At 43.1% G+C, this 21,272-nt stretch overlaps 1 protein-coding gene across 1 annotated transcript; it reads left to right on the top strand.

Moving 5' to 3' along the window:
• Window positions 1-219: 219 nt before the first annotated feature.
• LOC118384278 (lysophospholipase D GDPD3-like) lies at window positions 220-18,613 on the top strand. The gene is made up of 10 exons (XM_035770668.2): window positions 220-1,107; window positions 1,418-1,460; window positions 9,204-9,339; window positions 9,608-9,653; window positions 11,244-11,362; window positions 13,047-13,136; window positions 13,337-13,470; window positions 13,792-13,851; window positions 13,967-14,018; window positions 17,890-18,613. The coding sequence occupies exons 1-10, from the start codon at window positions 969-971 to the stop codon at window positions 18,016-18,018; spliced, it is 948 nt and encodes a 315-aa protein (XP_035626561.2). The 5' UTR covers window positions 220-968; the 3' UTR covers window positions 18,019-18,613.
• The last annotated feature ends 2,659 nt before the right edge of the window (window positions 18,614-21,272 follow it).

Genomic DNA, 21,272 nt, shown 5'->3' with positions numbered 1-21,272 from the left:
ATTCTGTTATCATTACGTTCATATTCCCACCCATAAATGCATGTTATTTGAGGTTTGCTTTTAGTGCATTTTATAGCCGCACTTCATGCCGGATAGTTCCATCATTTACATGATCACACACATGGTGAAAGAGGGAGTTTGTGTAACAAAAGGCAGTAAAGCCTGAGAGAAGAACAATATAGGCCACAGGGAAGGGAAAGCGAGAGAGAGGTGAGATAGAGGCCAGCTCCTACTGCCACTAGTATTTCATTAACTGATTTTACAGTTTTGTGTGGGCCCCAGTTACACGGTGAGAGGGAGAAGGAGCGAGCGGTAAAAGAGGGAGAGTGCGAAGGAGGTTAGGTTGACTACAAACGGAACCCATGGAGGGAAGGAGAGTAGCGTCAGGTGAGGTTATGAGTAATAGTTTTTCTAGGCATTCGAGTGAATCTAATGGGAGCGGGACCTTGAGAATTCCTTCAACTGCCTCCGTTGGCTGTACCAGTTTTTCAAGTCCTGTTTTTTTTCCCACGTCACAACATTCTGTTCTAGGCTGACAGGTGACCAATGGACTGACGGAGAGAGAAACCGAATGATCCGAATAAGAGGCACAATAAAAGCGGAGGACAGAAAGAGCGAAGAGATTTGTGTGAAAGAGACAGTCGAGTGAAGTTTAGAATATGAGCGGGTCATTTTGAGTGTCTTTGGATGCACTCGGAGAGGTTTTTTTGAGTGGTTCCTTCATCGGTTGTTAGATACCAGTGTTATGTGGCAGCTCGGTGGGGGATAGCTGAAAACTATTCAAAGTATTTTATTACAACTTGCAGAACAAGGGGACTCAACTCTTGGCAGGTTTTCTTTTCCCATCAGCACTCCTGACACAATTTATTGTTAGAGTGTCTAGGAGGATCCAAGGACCTCTGCCTTTTGATACTGTGCCTAATTGCCTTCGGACACTTTTGAGGACTGTTTTTGGAGGAGAATTGATTATGGCCAGTTCCCTGTACTTTATCCTTCCGGCCCTAGGGGGCTACACCCTGACGTCACTCTACCTGTTGAAGAACCCTCAGATCCTCCACAAGAAGAAACGGGCTGCCTTCCACTGCACCCACATCTCACACAGAGGAGGTAAGGAAGGAACAGTGGACGGATGTAGTAGTCACCTTGCTTCTTCACCTTTCCTCTGTAACCGTTGATGTGAATGGGCTGGACTAGTGAAATGTTTGGAGCATGTGGTGTAGCGGCAAGCTGGAGGGCTGAGTGACTTTATTGATATGACCCAGAGTCACACTGTATCTTGATGAATATGTTTTTCTGATTTGAGCAATCCACATTTCAAGTCTGTGGGGATCATAGAAAAGCAAGCTTATAGAGTGAGAGTCTTGGAGCTGGATAGGACACTGATATTCTCTGATTTTCTTCCGATCTGTGTTGACAGGAAGTGGCGAGAGGATAGAGAGCACCATGGAGGCCTTCACACAGTAAGTGACCAACCCTAACCAAACTTGACTTCAGATCAGTTACAGTGCTTATCATAAGTATTCACCCCCCCATTTGATTTCTTCACATGGATTGTTTTACAAAGTGGTATTAAAATGGATTTAATGTTGTTTTTCAACGATATACACAAAATGCATTTATTTGTATTTTTTATTAAACAAGTCAATGCATGTTAAACACCTTTGACAGCAATTAAAGATGTGATTATTTTGGGGTAAGTCTCTAAGAGCTCTGCACACCTGGATTGTGAAATATTTGCCCATTATTCTTTTAAAAAATACTTCAAGCGCTGTCAATTTGGTTGTTGATCATTGCTAGACAGACAGCCATTTTCATGTCTCGCCATATATTTTCAAGCAGATTTAAGTCAAAACCGTAAGTAGACCACTCATTGGAAGCTGCTGAGGGGAGGATGGCTCATAATAATGGCTTGAATGGAGTGGTATCAACCACATGGAAACCACATTTTTAATGTGTTTGATACCATTCCATTCGACATTATTCAATGGATTGATTGGCCTGGCTGTAGCAATGAGCGAGATGGCTAACTCCATGATGGCTAACACGACGAAGGCTAACAAACTGAGTCGGAACCATGCCCAAATTAATAAAAATAAATTCACGTTTGTTGTCTTGTATGTCTCAGCTCTGTACATTCTCTGGCTGCCATCGCTCAAATCAGTTTGTGTGTGGGCCTAGGGGCCGGTTTCACTAACTGTGTCTTGCCCCCAGTTGGCACTGTTCTGCTAGTCCAAACCGCGGGTTCTCTTGACAATCGTGTAGCGTTCTTGAGGGGCCTTGGTGTTTCCGATAGTGACTTCCTCTCCCGGTTGCCTGTACCTCCGCTGAGTCTGAGTTGCGGGACGCGGAGATGGTCTTTGGTTGGAGCAAATGTCTTGTCTGCTTGGATGTGGTGTATGTGGTAGCTGCCAGCACCCAACCCGGCTCCTATGAGCTCTTGTCGCCAAGTTCGGTGGGTACCCCCCCCCTGCCTTGGTCAAACACTGCTTGCCCCTCTTCCCAGAATCTTTTTGGATGAAGGGTCTGGTCCCACCCTGGTGATCCGGTCCTAAGTAGACTTTCGAGACCGAGCTAGCTAAACATGCGCTGCATAGCGTGCTAGCCACATTGGCTAACTCGCTGTCGCGAGCTAGCTATTACTAGTTATTCCTGACGTCCCATGGTGGAGTTGCTTGGGTTGTTCTCTTGTTTGGTATATGTAGAGTTAAGTCACTTGGCTATTCTAATCGGATCATGCTGCAGTCAAAGAGGCTAGCTAGCTTAGACTAAAAAACGTCTTGCCTTATGTCAGCTAGGATGCATAACTTCTGGCGTGTGAAATGTAGTAGATTTCCCCAAGCACCTCCGGTGAGGAAACAGCCCCTGAGCACTTGGCTCAGGTAACACCCAGATCGATGGTCCTTGGCACGGGTGTGAGAGACCAGTGCGCCCCTCCACAAAAACATTACTTTGACAACAGTGCCCCAACGTTTGGTTTACAGTCCAGACGAGGTACTACCTCAGCCCTTGCAGGAGCCCCCTTTGCCCTTTAAGTAGTTGTTGGTAGCAGAGTCAGGGGAATTAGCAGGGTTGGACACAACCATGCTATTATCCCACACAAAGTCTCGTTGGCTGTCAAAAGTGGTGGAAATGGAAAAATAGATGGCATTCAGATTGCATTTCACGGGAGGCTCGCTGTCTGCACCGACCAATGGCGTGCATACGTAGTGTCACCCTGGATCATACCAATAGGGATGTCGGGGTACAAGCTACAATTTGTTGTGGCTTCCCCACACTTCTGCAGCATCTTCACTTCGACTGTTCCCAAGTCCTCAGCGCCGGTTTTGAGCGAGGAAATAACCTCCTGTCTCCAGAAGCAGGTAATCTGAGTGGTTCCTATCTTGAAGATATAGTATTACCTTGTTCCGAAAAGGGACGGGACTGTACATCCCATTCGAGACCTACGTGCCCTCAGCAAGCACCTCAGTCTATACAGTATATTCTGAATGTTCACGAGCCACCGGCTATTACAGCAGATTGGTTGGTATTACACACTTTCATGCTACTGTCCCATATTCAGTCTCTAGGATTCATAAGAAACCAGAAAAGAGCCATCTGACTCCATCTCAGGGCATTCCGTTTCTGGGTCACGAGCTAGACTCACTTCCGGATCACACTTTTATATCCCCATGGTGGGTGTCTGGGTTCCAGCTCTGCTTAGCCAAATTTTGGCTTCTGTAATGGAAGTCGTTCCCCTTCGGCTACTGTTGATGCGGCGCTTCCAGTGCTAAGTGCTAGCCACTCCCCTTGATGCATCTCACAGCCTAAGCTGTTGCTTCGAGTGTCCCTGTTAGGCCAATGGGTTCAGGCCCGGTGGTGGGACCCTCTGCTATTGTCAGGGGGCTCCCATGGGCTCTATACGAAGGCAACTCGATTCGAAGGGTATGGACAGTGGTGCAGAGTGCACATATTTCCCCACTATCCTCATTTTGGGTGCAGATCTTTTATTCAGGTGGGACCCTATTTCTCAGCAGTGGAGGCTACACATCTGGGTAGTCTCCCAGATAAGGGCAAATGTTTGGCAGGGCCGACGTAGATCTTTATGCATCTCAAGAAAATATGCATTGACGACTGTTTTTCTCAACGAGGGACCCGAGCTCTCCATTGGAAACAGACACAATGGCGCACCAGTGGCCTTGGACGCTCCTTTACACATTTCCCCCAGTGGAGCTTATTCAGCCCACATTGGCGATTTTGCGCCTGGGGAGGCTTGTCGTTGATTATTGTGGCTCCCCGTTGACCCAAGCAACATTGGTTTGTGGAGATTAATCGCCTGTTGGGTGTGGTCCTGTGGCAACTTCCGCTGCGCAGGGGAGTTATTTAAAGAAGGTTTGGGATATTTGTGCTGCGGTGAGTTGGGCATCACCACACACTTTTATGAAGTTGTATCTCTTGGATGTCACTGCTCCCAGTTTTGCCCACAGCGTGCTTACAGCTCGGAGAGGAGAGGATCATTAGGCAGCACGCAGTGTGTGCAATACCCAGATCACTCGGCGGTCTGCCATGGGACATTTGATTTGGTATCCATTGGGCCCGGTTTGGGTTTGGATTCTAGTTCCCCATACTTGTGTAGTACGGAGAGTACTGACTGAAAGGGAATTTAACGTTATAACTGATATCTACTGTCCTCTGAAAGAGGGAAGCGAGGTACAACACCTGTTTGGCCCTGTGCTATTGGTTCTGGGCTCAGTGAAGAGCAAAACTGAATTGAAACCAAAAATGTGAAAAAATGTCCTTTGGAATTTGGTTGTACTTTTAGATTATTGAAAGGGGCAAGTAAAACGCAAACGTCTTTCAACTCAAAGGTTGCGAGCTCGAATCTCATCACGGACAACTTGATCATTTTAGCTAATTAGCAACTTTGTAACTACTTAATTTTTGTTTCAGCTACTTTGAAACAACTTAGCATGTTAGCTAACCCTTCCCATAACCCTAACCTTAACCCTTTTAGCTCGCTCTTCTCCTAACCATAATCCTTTAATTTAACCCCTAGGTAAAGTTTGCATTAGCCACCAAGCTAATGCTAGCCACAACAAATTGAAATTCAAAACATATCATACGTTTAGAAAATTCGTAACATATTATACCAATTGCAATTCTTAACATATCATACGAAATGGATGATGGACAACCACAAATGAATACATACCATATGAAATGTAACGTGTCATACGTACAGAATAATATGAAATGCTCTGAGACCAGGGTGCAAATACACAATTTGAAGCAACCACATGTTTAGCCATGGAGCGCGATATGATTGGCCATTGAAGGGCCAAGCCTCGAAACACAAACAACTTGTTTATTCATCAAAACCCAGCCCTTTCGTGCCAACGGCAGCAACTGCACCGATAATTATGGTTGTGGAAATATCAAAAATATTTCTGACACAGCCCCGAACCTACAACGCTACGGCCAACGCTTAGATGGACCATTGCGTTAGATTTGTTAAAATAGAGCCCCGTCTATCAATACACCCAGTCACTACAAAGATGCAGGTGCCCTTCCTAACCCAGTTGCCAGAGAGGAAGGAAACCGCTCAGGGATTTCACCATGAGTGACTTTAAAATAGTTACAGAGTTTAATCTCTGTAATAGGAGAAAACTGAGGATGGATCAACAACATTGTAATTACTCCACAATACTAACCTAATTGACAGAGTGAAAAGAAGGAAGCCTTTACATAATAAAAAATATTCCAAAACATGCGTTCTGTTTGCAACAAAGGCAATAAAGTAATACTGCAAAAAATGTGGCAAAGCAATGAACTTTTTGTCCTGAATACTAACTGTTATGTTTGTGGCAAATCCAATACAACACATTATTGAGAACCACTCTCCATATTTTCAAGTATAGCGGTGGCTGCATTATGTCATGGATATGCTTGTAATCGTTAAGGACAGGGGAGATTTTCAGGATAAAAATATATACAGAACGGAACTAAGCAAAGGCAAAACCTGTTTCAGTCTACTTTCCACCAGACACTGGGAGATGAATTCATCTTTCAGCAGGACAATAACCTAAAACACAATGCCAAATCTACACTTGAGTTGCTTACCAAGAGACAGTGAATGTTCCTGAGTGGCTGAGTTACAGTTTTGACTTAACTCTACTTGAAAATCTAAAACAAATTTGACCGTTTGAAGAATTTTGAAAAGAATAATGAGCAAATGTTGCACAATCCAGATGTGGAAAGCTCTTAGAGACTTACCCAGAAAGACTCACAGCTGTAATCGATGCCAAAGGTTCTTCTACAGTGTATTATACAACAGGTGGGTCTAATATCTTATGTTTCACTGAGTCATGGCTGAACGACGACACCGATAATATAGAGATGGCTGGGTTTTCCGTGCATCTGCAGGACAAAACTTTGAGAGGTGTGTCTATTTGGCAATAATAGCTGGTACGCTATGTCTAATATTGAAGATGTCTCGAGGTATTGCTTGCCTGAGGTAGAGTACCTCATGATAAGCTGTAGACCACACTTTCTACAAAGAGAGTTTGCATCTCTATTATTCATAGCTGTCTATTTACCACCACAAACTTATGCTGGCATTAAGACCACTCTCAATGAGCTGTATAAGGCCATAAGCAAACAAGAAAATGCTCATCTATAAACTGCGCTAATTTCTACCAGCATGTCACATGTGCAACCAGAGGGAAAATAAATCTAGAGCACCTTTACTCCACACACAGAGATTCATACAAAGCTCTCCCTCGCCCTCCATTTGGCAAATCTGACCATACAACTATCCTTCTGATTCCTACTTACAAGCAAAAACTAAAGCAGGAAATACCATTGACTCACTTAATACGGAAGTGGTCAGATGACACGGATGATACGCCACAGGACTGTTTTGTTAGCACAGAGTGGAATATGTTCTGGGATTCATCCAATGGCATTAAGGAGCATACCACCTCAGTCACCGGCTTCATCAATAAGTGCATCAATGACATCGTCCCCCACTCTGATCGTTCGTACATATCCCCACCAGAAGCCATGGATTACAGGCAACATCCGCACTGAGCTAAAGGCTAGAGCTTCCGCTTTCAAGGAGCAGGACACTAATCTGGACTCTTATAAGAAATCCCACTATGCACTCAGACGAACCATCAAACAGCCAAAGCATCAATACAAGACTGAGATTGAGTCCTACTACACCGGCTCTGAAGCTCCTTGGATTTGGCAGGGCTTAACAACTTGCACAGACTACAAATGTAAACCCAGCCGCTAGCTGCCCATTGACGCGAGCCTACCAGACAAGCTAAATGCCTTTTATGCTCGCTTCGAGGCAAGCAACCCCGGAGCATGCATGAGAGCACTAGCTGTTCCGGACAACTATGTGATCACGCTCTCCGTAGTCGATGTGAGCGAGACCTTTTAAACAGGTCAACATTCACAAAGTTGCAGGGCCTGACGGATTACCTGGACATGTACTCAGAGCATGCGCGGAACAACTGGAAAGTGTCTTCACTGACATTTTCAAACTCACCCTGATCAAGTCTGTAATACCTACATGTTTCAAGCAGACCACCATAGTCCCTGTGCCCAAGAAAGCGAAGATAACCTGCCTAAAATACTACTGCCCCGTAGCACTCACGTTGATGGCCATTAAGTGCTTTAAAAGGCTGATCATGGCTCACAACACCATCATCCCGGAAAACCTAGACCCACTTCAATTCGCATACCACCCCCAACAGATCCACTGATGACGCAATCTCAATCGCACTCCACACTGCTCTTTACCACCTGGACAAAAGGAACACCTATGTGAGAATGCTGTTCATCGACTACAGCTCAGAGTTCAACACCATAGTGCCCACAAAGCTGGGACTAAACACCTGCCTCTGCAACTGGATCCTGGACTACGGGTAAGCAACAACACATCTGTCATGATGAGTCCCCTCCTGTACTCCATGTTCACCCACGACTGTGTGGCCAAGCACAACTCCAACACCACTGTTAAGTTGCTGACGACACAACAGTGGTAGGCCAGATCACCAACAACGATGAGACAGCCTATAGGGAGGAGGTCAGATACCTGGCAGTGTGGAGCCAGGACAACAACCTCTCCCTCAATGTGTGCTGATCGTGGACTACAGGGAAAGGAGGGCCGAACAGGCCCCCATTAACATCAACGGGCTGTAGTGGAGTGGGTCGAGAGTTTAAAGTGCCTTGGTGTCCACATCACCAACACACTATCATCGTCCAAACACACCAAGACAATCATGAAAAGGGCACGACAACACCTTTTCCCCCTCAGGAGACTGAAAAGATGCTACAGAGGGTAGTGCGTACGGCCCAGTAAATCCCTGGGGCCAAGCTTCCTGCCATCCAGGACCTATTTACTAGTGGTGTCAGAGAAAGGCCCAAAAAATTGTCAGACTCCAGTCACCCAACTTTTCTTTCTACACTGATGCTACTCGCTGTTTATTATCTATGCATAGTCACTTTACCCCTACCTACAGTGGGGCAAAAAAGTATTTAGTCGGCCACCAATTGTGCAAGTTCTCCCACTTAAAAAGATGAGAGGCCTGTAATTTTCATCATAGGTACACTTCAACTATGACAGACAAAATGAGGGAAAAAAATCCAGAAAATCACATTGTAGGATTTTTTATGAATTTATTTGCAAATTATGGTGGAAAATAAGTATTTGGTCACCTACAAACAAGCAAGATTTCTGGCTCTCACAGACCTGTAACTTCTTCTTTAAGAGGCTCCTCTGTCCTCCATTTGTTACCTGTATTAATGGCACCTGTTTGAACTTGTTATCAGTATAAAAGATACCTGTCCACAACCTCAAACCCTAACCCTACAGTACTTATGTAAATGTTTTGGCGGTGTTTCAAATCGGTGAGCAGCTGCTCGTGTGGACATTGTCACAAAGCCACACCCGTCCCACTCATGTTAGAAGTTCAGAACTAGAAAGTGTAGGCTGTATAGAAATAATGAAACTCATATTGAAAATCATTAAACAAAATATTTCAACCTAATCGAAATGTAGATTGTCTCACACATTCTAGTATTGGAACTGTACTAATGTGCCAGTGTCCGCAATATAATGATGCCGGGAGCCAGCTCTAACGCAGTTCCACCTAAGACACCATCAAATCAACAGCTATGCGGGTGTCAGCATTTAATCCCCCCCTTCCCACCCTCAGTGCAGTGGAACAGGGTACAGGAATGCTGGAACTGGACTGTCACCTGACCCGGGATGGTCATGTGGTCGTGTCACATGATGAAAACCTCCTGAGGCAGACCGGCCATGATGTCACCATCTCCTCCCTAAACCTAGAGGTCAGAGGTCAAATGTATATTAAAACCATATAAATACAATGTTAAACTCCCCTTGATTGTTGCTTGAACGCTATTTGTGTTACCTTAGCTACTCTGACCTGAATGTGTATATATTATAATATGTGTACATGTAGGCCCCCCTTTATAATCTGTTCCATACAATTTAAGTGTTTATGAGCTTTTATAAGCGGTTCCATACAACTTAGGTCAGTAATGAGAGAGTTCATTCATTTTGTATTATACAATACTAATTGTGTTTTCTTTTCAGGAGTTACCCCTGCAAAAGGACAGACTGGAGGTCACGTTTTATGCAGGTATCCAGGTATCCACTGTAACACATACACACACACACACACACACTACATGGCCAAAATTATGTGGACACCTGGTCATCAAACATCTCATTCCAAAATCATAGGCATTAATATGGGGTTAGTCCCCCCTTTGCTGCTATAACAGCCTCCACTCCTCTGGGAAGGCTTTCCACTAGATGTTGGAACATTGCAGCTGGGACTTGCTTCCAATCAGCCACAAAAGCGTTAGTGAGATTGGGCACTGAAGTTGGGCGATTCCAATAAATCCCAAAGGTGTTCAATAGGGTTGAGGTCAGGGCTTAATGCAGGCCAGTCAAGTTCTTCCACACCGATCTCAAAAAATACATTTCTCTATGGACCTCGCTTTGAGCACGGGGGCATTGTTATGCTGAAACATGAAAGTGCCTTCCCCAAACTGTTGCCACGATGTTGGAAGCACAGAATCATCTAGAATGTCATTGTTTGCGGAAGCGTTAAAATTTCCCTTCACTGGAACTAAAGGGCTTAGGTTGAACCATGAAACAGCCACAGGCCATTATTCCTCCTCCATCAAACGTTACAGTTGGCACTATGCATTGGGGCAGGTAGCGTTCTCCTGGCATCCGCCAAACCCAGATTTGTCTGTCTGAATGCCATATGGTGAATTGTGATTCGACGAACAGTTATTGTACCGATGTTGCTTCCAGAAGCAGTTTGAAACTTGGTAGTGAGTGTTGCAACCGAGGACAAATGATTATTACGCGCTACGTGCTTCAGCCCTCGGCGATCCCGTTCTGTGAGCTTGTGTGGCCTACCACTTGGTGGCTGTGCCATTCTTGCTCTTAGACGTTTCCACTTCCCAATATAGACACTTACAGTTGACCAAAGCAGCTCTAAAAGGGCAGAAATGTGACAAACTGACTTGTTGGAAAGGTGGCATCCTATGGCGGTGCCACATTGAAAGTCACTTCAGTACGGGCCATTTTACTGCCACTGTTTGTCAAAGGAGATTGCATGGCTGTGTGCTTGATTTTATACACCTGTCAGCAACGGGTGTGGCAGAAATAGCCCAATCCACTTATTTGAAGGGTGTCCACATACTTTTGGTGATGCAGTGTATGTCTCGATCAGACCAACCTCGTCATTGCATCAATGCCGGGTAATAATTTCAATAGTCTTTTTTTCTCATTATGTAATCCAATGTTTTTTTGTGGCTATGTGTGCAACTGAAAGTTCAACATTCATCTTTTGATACTATTTCTTTCAAGCCTAAGCATACCATTGTATGCATACCTTGCACCATACAGAACACACTGCAACTGCCTCTGCAAGACAATTCCATTGGAAATTATTGTACTTCTGGTGTACCAAAATGCAATAACGCTGTCGATCTAATCGAGGTAATACACACACACACAGATACACACATTCATCCACCTTACTTCTCTGACAGAAGCGGGTCGATGGCATAGACAAAAGCTCCTTGTGAGGTTTTCGCACCAATGTGTGTGTATATGCGTCTATGTGTGTATGTGTGGATTATGATGACACTCACCAGCTCACCCTTCTCCCTCCCATCTTCTCCCTTTCTTCCTTCCGTTCCCACATCAGGCCACTACAGCACCGGTATAGACAGGAAGTTCACCCTGTTGGAGGAAGTATTCAGGAAGTTTCCTAAGATGCCAGTCAACATCGAGATCAAAGAGGACAACAGCTTGCTGATGGAGAAAGTACAGGACTAAGCTGAATTTAATCAAATCCAACTTTTTAAGTCAAATTTCAACTTTACACTTTACATTGTTTTAAAGTGACCCTGCTTTATTTACAGAATATACTTTATAAATATGTCTGCGAGCAACAATGTAAAGGGGTTCACAGGATGACAGAAAGGAGACAAGATAGTTGGATAACAAAGCAAGCACTATATCATGTAGGAACTATATTTATGTGCAAGCTCCTGAGTGGCGCAGCAGTCCCTGGTTCGAAACCAGGCTGCATCACATCCGACCACGACTGGGAGTCCCATAGGGTAGCGCACAATTGGCCCAGCGTCCGGGTTTGGCCGGGGTAGGCCATCATTGTAAATAAAACATTTGTTCTTAACTGACTTGCCTAGTTAAATAATTGCTCAAAGTAAAATGTGCAATCAGTGAAAGCATTACCATGGTTAGTGAGAATAATATTTTTAAAGTATTTTTATCATTAGCATAAGATGCATTTATAGGTACAGTGCAGCCATATTTGAGTACAACAACTAAAACCATTAAAGACAGATGTAATGAGTCTAAATACAAAATCTGGACTGAATCTGACTTAAGGTTCATTCTTTTAACGCTTATTTTACCAGGTAAGTTGACTGAGAACATTCTCATCAACAACCTGGGGAATAGTTACAGGGGAGAGGAGATGAATTAGCCAATTGTGAGCTGGGGGGATGATTAGGTGGCCATATTTTGAATTTAGCCAGGACACTGGGGTTAACACCCCTAAGTGCCATGGGATCTTTAGTGACCACCGAGTCAGGACACCCGTTTAATGTCCCATCCGAAAGACAGCACCCTACACGGGAATGTCCCCAATCACTGCCCTAGATCAGAGGAAAGGGTGCCTCCTACTGGCCCTTCAACACCACTTCCAACAGCATCTGGTCTCCCATCCAGGGACCAACCAGGAACAAGCATCAGAATAGTTCTCTGTTATACGAATAGCAAGCCAGCAGGGGGATGCTACTGGTTTTCATGAGGAGAAGATGATTGCAGATGATTTTGAGCGTAAGTGTTACGTGTGCAAAGAATGCGTTGTTAATAGTTACCTTGTTTTTTGAGTAATCAATGCCAATTTCATTGTGGTTCATCTTAGAGATGTCCATGATAGCAGTTTCAAGTTGATAGGCCATTGTGAAGTGGGTTTACAAAGGATTTAAATGGACACGTAAAATCTGATTTTTGATTGGTCATTAACCAATCCTCTCGCTCGGCGTTATTTGGACTTGTTGTTCAAGACAATGCATTTTTTTTTGAAGGTTTTCCAAAATTCCCAAGATGGATGAACAAAAATATCCTGACAGGCCTTGTGGGTCCTTGTGGCAAATTTGTTCAGCATGAGGAAAGACACTTAGGTCAAACAGGGCAGTGGATATGAGGGTTTAAGTGAGACTGCTTATAACAGTGCCACCTATAGGCCAATCAGTTTCCGTGTGCCAAATTAGAAGAAAACTCAAGCATAGATTGGTAACTTATTTGACCATGCCAGGGAAACAATTATGTACGAATAACAATAGGTTTCACAGATTCGCTGAATGGCTAAGTCACAGGCAACGAATAACTCAAATAACTCTCCTCACCGGTCTCCGAACATCTCTCTTCCGTCTCTCTCTTCCATCTCTCTCTCCATACCTTCTTCTGTCTCTCTCAGGTGTCCAACATGGTGAAACAGTATGATAGAGAGGACCTCACAGTGTGGGCGACTGTAGACTCTACCATTATGAAAAAGTGCCGCAGAACTGTAAGTGTCATCTAGGGGGAGATGCAATAAACTGAACCAGGGGTCTCTAACTCCTGTCCTAGGGAGAGAGATTTTTTCTTGCACTCGCTCAACCCACCCTCTCTCTCTTCCCTGTCCATCCTGCTCTCTTCTATCCCCATTCCTCCATCTCTCACTCACCTCTCTCCTCCTCTCGCTCTGCTCTCCCTCTCTCCCTGTAGAACTCCACCATGCCCTATAGTTTCAGCATGAGACGAGGGCTACAGCTGCTCCTTCTTTACTACAGCGGCCTGCTGCCCTTTGTACCGCTGGGAGAGAGCTTCTTGCAGTTCTACCTCCCCCGCATTATCAACAGGTGTGTGTGTGTGTGTGTGTGTGTGTGTGTGTGTGTGTGTGTGTGTGTGTGTGTGTGTGTGTGTGTGTGTGTGTGTGTGTGTTTTTGCGTATTGGTGTGCTGATACAGTACCTATCTGCCTTCACCATCATCTAACTTCAGCATCATCTGTTATGTCTGTGCATGGATGTGTGTGGTCATATGTTTATCTTTGAGTATAGGTGCACACGGATGTGTGGTGACAGAGAGCTTTCTATTGTTCTTTCTGTCTGGCAACCCTGTGTGTGTGTGCGCGCGTGTCGTAAATTGTAACTGTATCTAATCTCCTTCTGTTTGGTGCAGGACATATATTCCTGAGGAGCGTCTTCTGAAGAACAGAATGGTCATCTATCTGATAGAGAAGTGGGTACATTTACTACAGTAACAACGCAGTTCCGTTTCCCTACTAAAAGCAACGGACCATATACAAGCTTTGATAAAAGATTAAACCACCTGAAAATGTTTCATGTTGTTCCAGATTAACGATGAAGAAGAGTCTATTCAAACATCTGGCCAACAGAGGAATTCAGGTACAGAGCAAGCATCATAATCATCATTACTGTTAGCATCTTTATCATCATATTTGTTACTTCCATCACTTCCTAGCCCCTTCTGCTAACTTCAACCTCTTCAGTATGTCATGGCCTTCAGTAGTCTCAGCAGAGCTCCTTTCCCTTATCCAGCCCTTTACGAACTGTAGACACTGTAGACACTGTGAGTGTGTAGGGAAAGGGGCAAACATAGGAGGGGGTTCAATCCAGCTCGATTTTAGTGGAATTTCTCTGTTATACTGATATATGATGGGCTTTTGGATGATCAGTGGGCAATGGCCGGCCCCCCACTACCAAGATGGGCCGGCCCGGTTTTCTGATAGACTGAGGCAAACAAACTCACATTCAAAGTCAAACGCGACATCAGCAAAGAGACCTGCTCCGACTCTGTCATCAGTTAGACAGCCAAGATCATGGGATGTAAAAAATGGAAATTTGTCACCTCACTCAACACTTCATATTTTTTGGGGTGGCTGACACGGAACCCAAACCGGCTGCGCACGTGCGCCATCGTGCATAAATGTATTTTTCCCCCCTACACCAAACGCAATCAAGACACGCAGGTTAAAATATCAAAACAAACTCTGAACCAATGACATTAATTTGGGGACAGGTCGAAAAGCATTAAACATCTATGGCAATTTTTAGCTAGTTAGCTTGCACTTGCTAGCTAATTTGTCCTATTTAGCTAGCTTGCTAATTTGTCCTGGGATATAAACATTGAGTTTTTATGTTACCTGAAATGCACAATGTCCTCTACTCTCCACAATTAATCCACACATAAAACGGCCAACCGAATCGTTTCTAATCATCTCTCCTCCTTCCAGGCTTTTTCATCTTTGAACTTATATGGTGATTGGCATCTAAACTTTCATAGTATTACCACGACAACCGGCAAAACAGTTCATCTTTCAATCACCCACGTGGGTATAACCAATGAGGAGATGGCACGTGGGTACCTGCTTCTATAAACCAATGAGGAGATGGGAGAGGGAGGATTCTCAGCGCGATCTGAATCAGAAATATAAAGGGGTTCTATTTTAGCCCTTGGCATCACAGATGTTCGTTGGTGCGCGCGAGCAGTGTGGGTTCAATAATTGAATAGCATGGAGTTCTAAATTTATTTTGCAAAGCTCGCGCACGCGACGTGTCCGGTCTGGTCAGCATGTGAAACCAGTATTTGGTCAAACAGTAAAGTGCATTATCCTCATAATTCCTGTAATGAAAGTGTCTGTCCTCCCAATGTGCCTGTTACCTCCCTGGGGCCTGCTGCTGCAATGAGCCGAGCCACTCACCTCACTCCCCATGCGCTGGAGAGAAATTATTTCTAAACGTACAACTAGCTTCATCCCCTTGTCCCTGTCGAAGAGAGGAGGGTCTCAGCTTACTGTAGGTATAATTATTTATTTCTCAACTCTCAATATTCAGCTCAAACGCAACTATTTTACATCCAATATATTTGATATGGCTTTGAGATATGGAGATATACGTTTTTTTTTAGCACATAACATTTAATGTTGGATGAATACTTAGCTACTAGCATTGCGTAATAAATTTAGAGTTAGAAATGTAGTTAATGTGCTTTTTCATTAGTTTCCACTTCTACAAGTGTTGCCCCCCACATTAATTAGCCTAGGATATTAGTTACTGTACATAAATATGTATGTAATTCCTCTCTATTGAACAAAAATAAATCCGTAAATTCTGGAGTCTCAAAAATATAGCAACAATAGTGTCATTTTTAACCCAAACCCATTCATGATATTCACTGGATTAGCACATAAAAATATATTGAAACATGCATTAAATTAAATGTATTTTTATTAAATGTATTTTTATTTCACCTTTATTAAACCAGGTATGCTAGTTGAGAACAAGTTCTCATTTACAACTGCGACCTGGCCAAGATAAAGCAAAGCAGTTCGACACATACAACAACACAGAGTTACACATGGAATAAAAAAACATACAGTCAATAATACAGTAGAAAAATAAGTCTATATACAACGTGAGCAAATGAGGTGAGATAAGGGAGGTAAAGGCAATAAATAGGCCATGGTGGCAAAGTAAATACCATATAGCAATTAAAACACTGGAATGGTAGATTTGACAGTAGATGAGTGTGCAAAGTAGAAATAATGGGTTGCAAATTAGCTAAATAAATACAGTAGGGGAAGAGGTAGTTGTTTGGGCTATTTATAGATGGGCTATGTACAGGTGCAGTGATCTGTGAGCTGCTCTGACAGCTGGTGCTTTAAGCTAGTGAGGGAGATAAGTGTTTCCAGTTTCAGGCAGCGATCGGTCGAAGAGCATGCATTTAGTTTTACTTGTATTTAAGAGCAGTTGGAGGCCACAGAAGGAGAGTTGTATGGCATTGAAGCTCGTCTGGAGGGTTGTTAACACCAGAAGTATACAGAATGGTGTCGTCTGCGTAGAGATGGATCAGAGACTAACCAGCAGCAAGAGCGACATCATTGATATATAACAGAGAAGAGAGTCGGCCCAAGAATTTAACCCTGTGGCACCCCCATAGAGACTGCCAGAGGCCCGGACAACAGGCCCTCAGATTTGACACACTGAACTCGGAGAAGTAGTTGGTGAACCAGGCGAGGCAATCATTTGAGAAACCAAAGCTGTTGAGTCTACCCATGAGGATGTGGTGATTGGCAGAGTCGAAAACCTTGGCCAGGTCAATGAATACGGCTGCACAGTATTGTTTCTTATTGATGGCGGTTAAGATATCGTTTAGAACCTTGAGTGTGGCTGAGTGCACCCATGACCAGCTCTGAAACCAGATTGCATAGCGTAGAAGGTACGGTGGGATTCGAAATGTTCAGTGATCTGTTTGTTAACTTGGCTTTCGAAGACCTTAGAAAGGCAGGGTAGGATAGATATAGGGCTGTCGCAGTTTGGGTCAAGAGTGTCCCCCCCCCTTTGAAGAGGGGGATGACCGCAGCTGCTTTCCAATCTTTGGGAATCTCAGATGACATGAAAGAGAGGTTGAACAGGCTAGTAAATAGGGGTTGCAACAATTTCGGCAGATCATTTTAGAAAGGAAGGGTCCAGATTGTCTAGCCCGGCTGATTTGTGGGGGTCCAGATTTCGCTTTGATGTGAATACATCAGTAGTCATTACGATCTTTTTGTTTACAAAGCCCTGCTCCAGAAACTTCCGACTTACCTAACATCACTGTTAAGATTTCAAATGACAAGTTATCAAACCCAGGAGACTCCTTTGGTATCCAGAGAGTTAGGTAAATCAGCCTTTAATTACCTTGCACCTTACTTGTGGAATGATCTACAATACATTTAAAATGTTGAGGAATTGGTGCCGCTATGGTATTTCAAGCGGTTGTTTGTTAGGGAACATTTTTACTGAAGAATGCGTCTGTTTTTTTGTTTAGCTTTTTGCGTATTGTTGTGTATAATAACCTGTATATGAACGTGTAGTTTAATGTGTTTAGTTGTGTATTGTGTTGCTTATACAGGGCTCATCTGGAAAAGGGACTTTGGTCTCAGCATTGACTCCTTTTAAAAATAATAAGGTTAAATACAAACATTGTATTTACTATAGTTTTAAAAAAGTGTCGTGTTTTTGCGGACATTACTGTGGTATTTACTACAGTGCTTATTTTTACGGATAATACTGTAGTATTCGCTATAGTATTCTATACTATACTACAACATTATAAAGTAAAGGTACTACACATGATCGAGGGATACTACAGTGCGTAGTACAGTATTCTACAGTAAACACAAGTTTACTATACAATTCTATAGTAAGTACTGTAGTATTTTATAGTAATCTGTAGTATGTGGGATAACTGACGTCTGGCCCTCTCTGTCCTCAGGTGCACCTGTTCGTCTGCAATGAGGATCCGGACATCGAGGCGGCGTTCGAAGCAGGAGCCACAGGCGTCATGACAGACTACCCCACCCTCCTGACTGACTACCTACACAGACACAGGAGTCATGACTGACAGCCCAAACCTCCAATCACACTACTGATTCACAAACAGGGTTCTTAACTGATAGCTCGAGCTACCTATCAAGAGACCACCACTCGTGCGTTGTTTATCACTGAAAAAAAATCACACTTAAATCGCAATTTTCCTTCACAACTCTGGTCTCCATCAATGAGCAAAAGGAAAGCTCTGTAAGGAAGTTGCCTGAAAAGCAAGACCAGCGTACCTTTCCCAAATCCCAACCTTGACCAATAGAGGGAAAAACACAAAACCAATCTCTGATCAATGTCTTTAGGCAACTTCATTCAATCTACACAAAAAGATGTCACTTACACTTAGTGCCTTTTGGTTAATGGATTGTGGTCATATATTGACACTGTTCACCTCTCTCTGCAACCTTCCCAAACCCTAATGGATCTATCAGTGGCTGTTTGGATGTTGTTGGGGGAAAAAGGATTTCTTTAAGTCTATATCCTTGACGGTTTCCCATGGTATTATGACGTTTACATAATGGAACTGATTTTGGGGGTCTTTATGACAGGCTATACAAATGATATGTTTATCAATACAAAAGATGATTTAAATAAATACTTGTATAGTTTTAAGTGTTCTCAAGACCAGCCTCCATTTGTTTATACCACTGGAAAATAACGGCTTCCTAAACACATACACACACACAGTATTTATGTATTTACTTGTTTCACTTCCTCATTCTCTCGGACCAGGAAATGATCAAAGTCCGCTCACATTTCTTAACAATAATCGACCAGCCAGTCAGGTCTCAGTGGGAAACAAAGGCTGCACTTTCCTGACCTGGTTGCATGCAGTATAACAAATAGGTTAATGGAATAAGTGGATTAATGGAATAAGTGGATCAATTCAAACACAACTCTTTAGAGACATGGTAAAAGATTATGAAGACCTTGTCCTTTAGAATTCGGGGGGAAATAGGGCTTCTGTGACGCACACAGCGGCCACAATGAGTAAGAGTTGGAAACACAGGGCACTGGACTGGTTCATCTAAATCTAGATAAGAATATCAGACTTGAATGTTAAGTACAAGTCAGACCTTTTAGCTAATGTAATTTTCTAATAATGTAATAAAGTTTAAGCTGTACAGTACCGGTCCAAAGTTTTAGAACACCTAATCATTCAAGGGTTTTTCTTTATTTTTTTTTTACCATTTTCTACATTGTAGAATAGTAGTGAAGACATCAAAACTATGAGATAACACATGGAATCATGTAGTAACCAAAAAAGTGTTAAACAAATCAAAATATTTTTTTATATATGAGATTCTTCAAAAAGCCACCCTTTGCCTTGATGACAGCTTTGCACACTCTTGGCATTCTCTCAAACAGCTTCATGAGGTAGTCACCTGGAATGCATTTCAATTAACAGGTGTGCCTTCTTAAAAGTTCATCTGTGGAATTTCTTTCCTTCCTTATGCGTTTGAGCCAATCAGTTTGAGCCAATCAGTTGTGTTGTGATAAGGTAATGGGGTATACAAAAGATAGTATTTAGTAAAATACTAAGTCCATATTATGGCAAGAACAGCTCAAATAAGCAAAGAGAAATGACAATCCATAATCTTTTTTGTCTTTTTAGGGGGTAGATCAGCTTTAATATTGCAGATACAGTGCCTTGCGAAAGTATTCGGCCCCCTTGAACTCTGCAACCTTTTGCCACATTTCAGGGTTCAAACATAAAGATATAAAACTGTATTTTTTTGTGAAGAATCAACAACAAGTGGGACACAATCATGAAGTGGAACGACATTTATTGGATATTTCAAACTTTTTTAACAAATCAAAAACTGAAAAATTGGGCGTGCAAAATTATTCAGCCCCTTTACTTTTAGTGCAGCAAACTCTCTCCAGAAGTTCAGTGAGGATCTCTGAATGATCCAATGTTGACCTAAATGACTAATGATGATAAATACATTCCACCTGTGTGTAATCAAGTCTCCGTATAAATGCACCTGCACTGTGATAGTCTCAGAGGTCCGTTAAAAGCGCAGAGAGCATCATGAAGAACAAGGAACACACCAGGCAGGTCCGAGATACTGTTGTGAAGAAGTTTAAAGCTGGATTTGGATACAAAAATATTTCCCAAGCTTTAAACATCCCAAGGAGCACTGTGCAAGCGATAATATTAAAATGGAAGGAGTATCAGACCACTGCAAATCTACCAAGACCTGGCCGTCCCTCTAAACTTTCAGCTCATACAAGGAGAAGACTGATCAGAGATGCAGCCAAGAGGCCCATGATCACTCTGGATGAACTGCAGAGATCTACAGCTGAGGTGGGAGACTCTGTCCATAGGACAACAATCAGTCGTATATTGCACAAATCTGGCCTTTATGGAAGAGTGGCAAGAAGAAAGCCATTTCTTAAAGATATCCATAAAAAGTGTAATTTAAAGTTTGCCACAATCCACCTGGGAGACACACCAAACATGTGGAAGAAGGTGCTCTGGTCAGATGAAACCAAAATTGAACTGTTTGGCAACAATGCAAAACGTTATGTTTGGCGTAAAAGCAACACAGCTCATCACCCTGAACACACCATCCCCACTGTCAAACATGGTGGTGGCAGCATCATGGTTTGGGCCTGCTTTTCTTCAGCAGGGACAGGGAAGATGGTTAGAATTGATGGGAAGATGGATGGAGCCAAATACAGGACCAATCTGGAAGAAAACCTGATGGAGTCTGCAAAAGACCTGAGACTGGGACGGAGATTTGTCTTCCAACAAGACAATGATCCAAAACATAAAGCAAAATCTACAATGGAATGGTTCAAAAATAAACATATCCAGGTGTTAGAATGGTCAAGTCAAAGTCCAGACCTGAATCCAATCGAGAATCTGTGGAAAGAACTGAAAACTGCTGTTCACAAATGCTCTCCATCCAACCTCACTGAGCTCGAGCTGTTTTGCAAGGAGGAATGGGAAGAAATTTCAGTCTCTCGATGTGCAAAACTGATAGAGACATACCCCAAGCGACTTACAGCTGTAACCGCAGCAAAAGGTGGCGCTACAAAGTATTAACTTAAGGGGGCTGAATAATTTTGCACGCCCAATTTTTCAGTTTTTGATTTGTTAAAAAAGTTTGAAATATCCAATAAATGTCGTTCCACTTCATGATTGTGTCCCACTTGTTGTTGATTCTTCAAAAAAATACAGTTTTATATCTTTATGTTTGAAGCCTGAAATGTGGCAAAAGGTCGCAAAGTTCAAGAGGGCCGAATACTTTCGCAAGGCACTGTAGA

Source organism: Oncorhynchus keta, chromosome 5 (assembly GCF_023373465.1).
Source record: "Oncorhynchus keta strain PuntledgeMale-10-30-2019 chromosome 5, Oket_V2, whole genome shotgun sequence".
Taxonomy (NCBI): Eukaryota; Metazoa; Chordata; class Actinopteri; order Salmoniformes; family Salmonidae; genus Oncorhynchus; species Oncorhynchus keta.
The sequence above is the reverse complement of the archived record's forward strand: the minus strand, read 5'-3'. Positions and strand labels throughout refer to the sequence as shown.